This window comes from Oculina patagonica, unplaced genomic scaffold (genome assembly GCF_052425735.1).
Source record: "Oculina patagonica isolate OP01 unplaced genomic scaffold, crgOcupat unplaced231, whole genome shotgun sequence".
NCBI classification, from domain to species: domain Eukaryota; kingdom Metazoa; phylum Cnidaria; class Anthozoa; order Scleractinia; family Oculinidae; genus Oculina; species Oculina patagonica.
In genome coordinates this window covers 2,823-13,578 of record NW_027558071.1, presented here as the reverse complement: position 1 = coordinate 13,578, position 10,756 = coordinate 2,823, and the positions used below count along the sequence as shown (strand labels likewise).

General features: G+C 36.2%; 1 protein-coding gene across 1 annotated transcript; it reads left to right on the top strand.

Moving 5' to 3' along the window:
* Positions 1 to 261: 261 nt before the first annotated feature.
* LOC144640280 (protein sidekick-1-like) lies at positions 262 to 10,126 on the top strand (the record flags this gene model as incomplete). The annotated part of the gene is made up of 14 exons (XM_078499462.1): positions 262 to 567; positions 1,304 to 1,413; positions 1,625 to 1,683; positions 2,007 to 2,149; positions 2,824 to 3,117; positions 3,482 to 3,591; positions 4,027 to 4,088; positions 4,629 to 4,765; positions 5,182 to 5,475; positions 6,047 to 6,340; positions 6,911 to 7,207; positions 8,004 to 8,294; positions 9,064 to 9,366; positions 9,824 to 10,126. Coding segments are annotated over 14 exons (3,003 nt in total), but the record flags the coding sequence as incomplete, so codon positions are not given.
* Positions 10,127 to 10,756: the final 630 nt, after the last annotated feature.

The window sequence follows — 10,756 nt, the reverse complement described above, 5'->3', positions numbered from 1 at the left end:
GTAAATGATTCATAGGTAAGGTGTTACTTTCTAGTTAAAGAGCAAACCTATGAAAAATCGTAAAGAAATTTCCTATCCTATTTCCTACTCCTATCTCAGATAACAGTAAGTAGTCAGTAATGCAGTTTCGTAGGTAGGACAAATTCATGTTCACCTAGTTTTAATAGTATAAAAATTATGTAATATGTATTATGTATACTATTGCTGAATATGTCTTTTTTGCTTTGCTAACTATATAACATTCTTTCTCTAAATACACAGTTCCTGGAAAACCTCCCACAAACATGTCAGTTGAAGCCATCAATCCAACAAACGTGGTAATAAGATGGGCATTTTCGTCGCCATCTCACGAGCCAGCAATTCCCACCACAGCTTTGCGTATTTTTTATAAGCTGCTTCAAGGAAATTCGTCAGTGACAAATATTAAAAACACGAACGCAACGACAGGATTTGTTGTACTGGATAAATTAGAGAAATTTTCGTGGTACACTGTCTGGATAAAGAGTGTTACGTCCCGAGGACTGGGAGGAGAAAGTGAACGTTTCAAAATACGAACTTTGGAGGAAGGTATGTTAATAGAAGTGACCAAATTTATTTAAACATATCTTATACTGGATAGCCACTTAAAGCTATGCAGTTGAAAAAGCGTTCTATGCCAGATTCGTATGTGGCTTGAGTTTAACGTTGATTTTCGACTTGCTCCGAAAAGGTAACCAACGGTTTCAGTAATTCTTTCTACACAAAGTCAGTTTTTAGTCTAAGTCCTCTGATTAATAAGGTACCAGCTGCTTCTGATGCGACTTTCCTCTCTAAATACAGACGCTTTACTTTGAACTGAGAAATGCTTTGGATCACCATAAACCGCGTTTACACCGGCAATTTTGTATTTGACCAAATATATTTGATCATGTAGATGACACAACAATTATTTGTCAGCATTCTAGAGTTAAGTGCGCCAGTAAGGACCTTCGACAGCAGAGATACGCACACAGTGCCCAGTGGGAGTTTGGGAGAATGGGGACCACATATGCTAACGCAATATTTGCCACATTTTGTGTGACGAGTCGTCTACACGAGCAATTTTCGTATGTGACAGCTTTTATTTGTCACATAAAAGCTGACACGCAAGCCTCTCAACATATATTTGTCACATATAAATTGGCCATTTTTTCTCATCTACACCAGCAAATTAATAGGGAATTTATATTTATGTTCCATACATAAACTAACTATTTTTGTTTAAAACAAGTTCCTAGACCAGTAGAATATTATAAGTGGCAATTTTAATCAAATTCTCTTTTAGTTGTTCCTGTCAACATAACAGTTCGGTTGCCTGACGAAGAATGGACTGAAGATCTTTCAAACACATCTTCAGAAACTTTCGTGAACCTATCAAGAAAGTTAGAAAGTAGTGTAAGTATTTGCTATTCGTATCACTGCCTTTCTATTGAAATATTTGTCTGGTATCGTGGCGGAGATAAACAAAAATGCACGAAACAGTTAGAAACAAGATAACAGCTGAAATAAACAGTGTATCGCGATCTACAGAGCAGAGATGTGATCGCTGAACAAAGATCACACTTTGATATAATCATATTTCTTATTCTCTTTTTTTTGTTTTTAGGTGGAAGAAATGTATCGCAACGAAACTCATCTACGTGACATAGCCATTCACAGTTTCAGGTAACTTTTTATACTTGATCAGTTTTTTTTACTTGATCAATTTAATTTCATCAGAGCACAGTTTTTTGTGAAAAAATATCTTACCGTATAATCCAATCTTACCTTGTTGGAGAAACATAGGTAGTCTCATATATTTTTTTGTGGAAACGTCCCGTGCTCTCGTTAAAGCGACATCTCTGTTCATGGGGGTGGGAACGAATGTGTTAATGGAGACAGGCCTTGCAATTGGCTTTCAATCTTAAGTGATTAAAATTTGTCTAGATGATAAGATGGAAAGGTCGCTATGAAATGTCTACAGGCAGTTTTTATTTTGAATATTCCAGGAATGACAGTGAAAAAGTTGTTGCTGGCATAGAAATTATCTTCGGTCAACACGTGGAAATGAAACTGTTCATAACTCTGTACCAGGCCCTATACAGGAATGGCTCTTTTGGTGACTTATCTGTTCAACCAATATGGGATAGCAGTAAGTTGTCACTTTGTCAATTTCATCCTGGGCCTTGTTGTTCAAAGCAAGTTTAAGCTAATCCAGGATTAGGATTAATTATTATTTCAGTTTTGTATCTTTTCAGTAAGATTTTCTGTTTAAGTTCAGTCTTCCTGTTTTCACTTCGACTTCCGGTATTCTCGAACTCCACAAAAAATGGCAATGAAATAACACTTTTATACCAGCCAAATTAAAACATCAATCAACGTTTAATCCTAGAGTTAAGTTTTTAATCTGCTTTCAATTATCGCGCCCCAGAAGACACAACATATGATATCGTGGTTTCTTAAATTTATTTTTAATTCATCAAGTTAAAACAAAGAAAATCATATCCGTGAAGGAGGTTTGGAAACCCGTTCTTAATTAGCAAAGATTTTTACAATTTAATTTCTCCGTTTACTCCGTAGATTTTGTTTTGATTGAAAAGATATATCAAACACTCGAGATAGTGTTTCATCGGCTATCCAAACATCTCGAATTTCGTAAAAAATACTCCGCTGCGCGTCGTATTTTCAACTCTCTTCTTGGTGTTTGGATATCCCAATGAAACACTGTCGCTCATGTTTGATATATTACATCAATACCAACATTAAAATAAATAAAAATAAATAAATAAATAAATAAATAAATTGTGTTTGTTTAAATTGTTTTAGTTCCAGGAAAACCTCCACAAAACATATCAGCACATGCCACAAGTACAACCAGCATTCGAGTGGAATGGAACACCGTGCCACACGACTGGGATGTCATATTGCTGAAAGTTTTTTATATCACAACAAGCCAACATAATGAGACGATTTTGTGGACTGATGTTAATTTGACAGAAAGTGACGTAGAGATTAGAAACCTGGCAAAGTTTGTTAACTACACGGTTTGGATAAGAAGTGTTTCAAGATGGGGTCTCGGAATATCTAGTTATCAAATTTACGTCAGAACACTGGAAGAGGGTGAGGCTGAGGTCTATTATCTTTTAACGTTCATTGCTTTATTTTTTTTAAAAAAAACTGGCACTCTGATTGGTTAACTAGTAGGTGAAGCCATATAAACATTGTACCTTTCTTGACACTGAGTTTGTATTGGGTGTGTAATAGACATTTTATAAAATTCTGTTAATTTACCTATCCCCTTGAGTTGATGATTAACCAAGCATGTAAACGCAGTGTAGTTTGCACTTTTAAAAATTTCATTTTACTTCATTAAAAAATAGCTTAAACAATAAATTCAGCAAAGTTATGATATACAGATTTGTTTTATGGAGATAAAACATATTGGCATTTTTTACCCTGACAGTAATTTCTATTTGTAATCTAGTTGTGCCAGTTAACTTGACGGTTCGAATCGACAACGTAAAGTGGAACAGAAGCCTTTCCGATCCGGGAAGCGAGAACTTCAAGAATTTGACTAGAACCATTCAACAGAACGTAAGATTCGTTATCTTCATATAACCTTTGATCAGATAAAACTGCTTCAATAGTGTCATCAAGGGTTTGGTCTCGCTTGGTGATAAAAAGGATTTAGAATGCTAGACCAAAAGTTTGGAACAATCTTCCTTCAAGTAGTTTGTAGTGCGCATGTGAACATAAAAATTTTTAATAACGTAATATGCGCATAATAAATTCAATTTTTGTTATTTTGACAAAGTGCGCATTAAAAACACAAAACAGCACATAAATACGCACACACGTTGGTGAAACTGCCACTTTAGATGCGTGGTACCATTGGACACTTTGCTGGTAAGTACATCCACAAAATCAGATCAGTTCTATTTCTCCACAATACGATTACACTGGTCCAAGACATATACAAATATGTTGATCCTTCTTTGACATATTGGTGTCATTCTTTCTCTTATGCAGGTATTTTTATTGTATGGACAGGAATCGAGCTACCTAAGGGATGTCCAATGTCATCGATTTATGTTAGTAGCAAGATATCCAATAACCTTCTTATACACTTTAAAGCCACCACGTTCTGAATTCTAACTGTCCTTGTACTAAATTAGTGCAGATTTAAGAGCATCAAAATTTCCCAACGGGTCGTGCCAAGGAAGGTGTGGCGCAATCAATCATGTCGTCATTTTGTTAATTTTCCCAACATCACATTCATTCAAATAAAATAAGACTTGTTTGCTAAGTTCCTGTTATCGTTTTAGTCTGTTGAAAACCTGGGGATATACTTAAGAATGACTTTCACGATCGGCCGAGCAAAAATTTGATTTCGTGGCAGTCAGGTTTCCTATCTACCTTAAAGCTATTAATGAGCAAAAAATGAAGGGAATAGATTTTTCAACTTCTGCCGCTGCAAGCGCGGTTTTTCCTTAAAATTATTCTTAACTTGCTATAGTTACCTTAAAAGCTTACGCGCTGAAAAAAATTGCGTTCGTCAGCCACCTCTTAACCAGTATTGATATTTCCTATAACAAATGTAGGAAACTATATATGAAACCTTCTATTTTTAGAAATGGAAGCGTATTGGCAGACATGACTATAGTGTATGGTCAAAGTGTTGGACCAGAGCAGTTTGCTACTCTATACAAAGCACTCTATGAAGATGGAACGATTGGAAATTTGTCCGTCCAGCCAGTTAGAGACAATGGTACATGGCAATCAGAATATTTTTTGTTTCATGCTTTCACGTCAGTAGCAAAAACTCGTTTTCGGAATTTGATTGATTCTTTGAAACTTTGAATGCTTATATCATGGGAAGACCAAAAAAATTAATTTCATTTAATATTGTTAGACAAGTTTAGCAAGCTTACAGTTGTTAGAGTGTATTCTTCCATGCGTTCTTCGATCTTTGTTTCGTACTCTCCCGGTAGAGTAAATGATTCATAGGTAAGGTGTTACTTTCTAGTTAAAGAGCAAACCTGTGAAAAATCGTAAAGAAATTTCTCCATTTTTAATACTTTTATAGTTTAGTTAATCTTTATTTCCTTTATTTACAATCACATTTTATTTCAACTGATATTGATTCTGAGTTCTAACATAGATTAACTTTACTTTTGCTTTAAGTGCCTGGAAAACCACCAAGAAACGTCAGCGCAGAATCAAACACATCTACAAGTATCAAAGTCACGTGGCTATGCGCCGACTGTCACCAACACAACTCGACTATAGGATTTCTCATTTCTTACAAACTTGCCAGCAGCAACCAAACCTCAGCTGTTACTGTGAACAGGACTGTAAGAGACTTCCTGATCAGTGGACTCAAAAAGTTTACAAACTACACGATATATGTGACCAGTGTAACCTTAAGGGGAGTCAGCATGTCAAGTAATAAACTGTCCATAAGAACATTGGAAGATGGTAAGTGAAGAAGTGCAAATCTTTTGTCACATACTGTGTGTGTTGTGGTTCATATTTATCTTTGGTTTAAATTTTTTCAAGCCAGTGTGATTTTTATTTCCCTTAGTTTGAGATTTCGATAATGAATTTGAGACAATGAACAGTAAAAAATCAAACTGGCTTGAAAAATTTTAAACCAAACATAAATTTAAACCACAACAAATGTTTCATATTGTAATTTGTATAAGTTCCACTCTAATAATGGTCCATTCACTTATAATCTGTTCGTTTCATTTCTTGCTCACTTTTGACTTACTTATTTCTTTTAATGTGCAAAATTAAAACGAAGATACCGCAGAACAACAGTTCATTAAGATAACAAATATCAAAAGGTAATGATAAAAAAAACGAATAAGGTTGGTTTACATTTTAGAAGATTCGTAAAAAATTTTAATGATGAACTTGAAAATCACGAGGCTACACTTTTCAAGATACCACCTGTCTGACAATGCTTCCTTTAGGAAAGCCTTCTCCACCTAAAAACAATTACAATTTCCGAATACCTTAATTCAACTGAGAACTTGAATTTCAGTGCCTAGCCTTATTCCAGCACATCTCCGCGCACACAACATGAGCTCGACCAGTCTTTTTGTTGCCTGGGATCCACTTCCTGAAGACCAGGTGAACGGCATTTTGTTGGGTTACAAAGTGACGTACAGCAAACATAGAGAAATACACGCCAGAAAGCAGAACATCAGCACAATACTAAATATCACCATATTGAGTGGTCTAGACAAGTTCACGGCCTATGACGTGCATGTTTCGGCGTTCACACGTATTGGGAATGGGCCAGAAGCCAATGTAACTGCATTTACAGATCAGGATGGTAAGAGAGATGTTACATTACCTTAAACATGATGTTTACTTAATATTCGGTTAATTAATCAAGAAAATACCTTCTTAATAAACAAAAGAAATACAGGGGACCAATTGAGCCGCCAACATCAAAGATGGCCGAGTAGTTCACACAACCTATACTATTAGATTAGAGTATTACATGAATCTGTTCGTCTCTGTAGGTACAAAGCAGTCCAGAAGTAAGTTTATATATATGTTGATGCAAAATTATAAATCGTCCCTAAATGTAAATTAATTTTTAAAAAGTTAATACAGCTATAAGACCTTTTCTTTTTTGGAATCTTTAAGTCTTTAAATCGTTTTTCTGGAAGATTTCAAGATACTCTCCTCGCTCGTGGAGATAACTTTGAAACTCGAATACGAAGCGGCCTGGTTTTGTTCCGTTTGGCCTTGTTATTTATTTTGTTTTTGTTGTCGTCACAAAAAGTGTTTTCTTTGTACCCTTCGCGTTAATTTTCTTCAAAGGAAATATTGTTTTCTATTTGCCTTAATTTAAAAGAAGATAGTAACGAAGCGTTAATATCATTTTAATGTGTAGTACCCAGTCTTCCACCAACGGACATCCGGGCATACAACACGAGCTCAACAAGTTTGATTGTGACATGGAGTCCCGTCCCGCAAGGGTTTGCTCACGGGATTGTTCTAGGGTACATGGTGCTGTACAAAAGACAGAAAGATGTGAATAATTCCTATATCAATATAACAAGCTTAGTGACATCTGCGCAGCTCACAGATCTCGACAAGTTCACAATGTATGTGGTCAAAGTGTTGGCGTTTACAGTGAAAGGTAATGGAGCGATGACAAATGCAACTCGTGCAAGGACACACGAAGATGGTAAGTAAAATAAGTTGTCATTTAATTCGTTTTCGTTATGTTGATTTCGTTTCCAATTATTTTATTAAGATCAGGCTTAATTGTAATTAACGAGTAAATTCGCGAGATCTTAATCAGTGGTGCGAGCGAGCATCCATAACTCAATGGACTCACATCACATGGCATGTGCAATTGTCACCACCACTAAGCATATGTGAAAATGATCAAGCCCAAATTGTCTATCAGTGTGAATTTCCTAGCCTCATAAAGCATTAACAAAGAAAATTAGAGCGTAGAGCAGAATCATCCCGTTTTGTAAAATGTATGGGAGGCTCGATTCCTTTCACTGTGTTATGAATGATTTGGTTCATGCTTCTAGCTGTGAGTCTAGCAAGCAAAGGATGCACGCGGAAGTTTGGAGAGCACGAAAGAAGCTGTACTAGAGTTGCTCGGGGAATCTCCTCGAGCGATTATTACGCTTCTCTCGTGCTCTCCAAACTTCCGCGTGCATCCACAACGAACCTGACGCACGCTAAGCGTGAACCATTTCTTAATTGATACATATTGTTAATATTTTGCTGTCATCTTCAGCTGGATTTGTGTTATTTTAACTTCTTGGTTATTCTTCTTTTGACAAACAAAACTGCACATGCGCATAGCAACAAGCACTTCAAGATGGTAACGCCTTTATAAAGAGAATAATCTTCAACTTGCGAATTTCGATAACTAATATTTCTATTCTGTATGCAGACTAATAAGTTGCCCATTAAGCAATATTTATGGCTTAATCAGAAGTAAATATATTTTTGTTTTGCAGTTCCCAGTCTGCCACCGATACAACTCTCCGCTCACAATACCAGTTCAACCAGTTTGATGATCACGTGGCTGCCTGTTCCTGACGGATACGTGCACGGTATTCTTCAAGGTTATCGTCTCATGTTCAAATTTGATCAAGACAGTTTTTACCAGAATGTGACAACAGTCAACCAAAGCTTTGAGCTGATGAGGCTTGAAAAGTTTACCAATTATTCTGTAAAGGTTTTGGCATTTACTCGCATCGGTGATGGAAACGTATCTAAACCTGTTACCGTTTCAACTAATGAAGATGGTAGGCAATTCCCTGGTACTTCTCAGTTCTTTTAGCTAATTGCACATAAGCAAGTTTTCCCTGACACGTTTTCATGTAGGAAATTTTATTTGCTCGTGTGCTCGACAATATATGGTAACTATTTCTTGACTAGTAAGTGTCCTTGTTCAAACACGGCTGAGTGTGCCAGTTTCCAAGAAAGGACACATTTCAAGAAAACCTTGTCAAATATCAAAACTCACTCGTGTGCACGACTGAACAGGACAAACTGAAACTAACTAGTAAAGTCAGCAAATATTTATAATCTCTACTGGCTACTATAAGCGATATATTATAATCAAAAGTGTTTATTCGTACCTAGTCGCGTTTTCTTTATGATTTTCTTTTTTTTCTGTAAATACAACTTATTACAGAAGATAAAGAAAATCATGAAAAAAAACAAGAGTAAATACGAAAGAACAGGTGCTTTTTGATTCCAGCTTTCAATCTATTACAACCTACAGCATGTTAAGAAAATACGTTACAAAAAAAGAGTGGTGTAAAAAAAACGTAAAGGGAGGGTAAGTAAAATAAAATAAAAAAAGAAAAGGCAAAAAAAAAGTAAAACAAACAAAAAAACAAACAAAAGAAACAAGTGTTTTGTTAATTTTAAGTCACAGTTCAAACTACTGAGTATTTAAACTTGGCTCCAAGGTCTTCCTATGTCATTTATTACTCCGTTGTGGCTAGTTTGATGCATGTGAAGTTTGGTTTCGTGTCCACAAATTTAACGCACGAGTTCTGTTTACAGTTCCAAGTCTCCCTCCTCAAAACGTTAGTTCCTACAACACAAGTTCCACCAGTCTCCATGTAAGCTGGCACGAGGTGCCCCATGGCTTTGTTCACGGTATTCTACTCGGTTACCACGTGTTATACAAAGTAGCGGGTGGAATAAACACAAACAACAGCGTCGCGTCCACTTCAGCAAGTACAAGAGAAAAAGAGTTGCAAGAATTAAAGAAATTCACCATTTATGAGATCACCGTGTTGGCGTTTACAAGGATTGGGAATGGAGCAAACTCAACCAGCATATTCGTCTCAACCGACGAGGACAGTAAGTCGAAACAAATTTTCCTCTACAGTGTACTTATAAGTCTAACGTCACGATGCGGATTCAATTTCATTGAAAAATCTCCTGGTATTTTCACTTTAATTGGTTTTCCTTCTCTCGAGCTAGGAAAAAATTATTGGGAGATCAAGTTCAACTTTGGCTTTTACTCTAGTACATGTTATAATGTTTAGTTATATTTATTGCAAGGAAGGCTAGAAAGAAAGAAACTTATCCAATGGGCTGTTGCTTTAATAACATCCGCAATGTAATAATCAACAATCATCGAACAAGTTGACAAATTCCTCACTCATTGCCTTTCTTTATTTAAAAAGAGTTTTCAGGTAACGTCACAACTAAGGTCACAAGCAAGCTCTTTATGACGAAAGTTCTGAAACAGTTAAATTCAACAATTATTTTAATTAACGCATTGCAAATCTCATCATCGCTTGTCTAATTTCAGTTCCCAGTCAACCGCCTACTGATTTAGCAGCACACAATACAAGCTCGACAAGTCTGCAGGTGACCTGGGGCGAGGTACCAAAAGGATTTGTTCATGGAATTCTGCAGGGTTACCGAGTGTTTTATAAAAAGACTGGTGATCAGAATAGTAGTTACGTTAACTCGACCACAGGCCCAACCGAGCGTGAACTTCCCATCACAGGGTTGGAAAAGTTCACAGCATACTCAGTGAAGGTTTTGGCTTTCACAAGGAAAGGCGACGGAGCTGTCTCTGTTAACATCTCAGTCTTAACAGATGAAGACGGTAAGAATTTTAAATTCTTAAACATAAATATTTTTGTCGCCTTAGAAGGGGGTTCGATGTTTATATTTTTCCAAACATAAATATTCTTGTCGCCTTTAAAAGGGCTTCGATGAATATATTTTCATTATGCACTGCAATTTTTTGGAAAGATACGCAATACAGTAAATATAAACGGCTCCTGAAAATATTTAACTATATTAAAGATTTTATTAATTTTGATCTTCTAAGTCACGCTTACTGGGTAGTATCATAAGTAAATATTTCTTAAATTCATTGCGCTTCAATCTTTGCAACCTTTACTTTTGTTGTCAACTATTGAAGCAGGAAAGCAACTGCGAAGTTAGACCTGAGCAATACTTGAACTTCAAAATGGTTAAAGGAGCCTTTTTTCTTCGCACGACGAAAAAATCTCTTCAAGTTAATGAGAAACAAGAAGCTTGAGAAGCTTGAGAAGCTTAAAATCGGGCGCTTAATAATTAGCTATCTGTTTTGACTTGAAAGGCAGGGTAAAGTACAGTAAAAATCACTGGAAAAACAGTCACTTAAACCTATTCAGGCCGGGGGGGGGGCTTTTGAGCCCCGCGCTGACTTTGAATGCTTATAACTTTTTCAAGATTCAACCAAACGCTG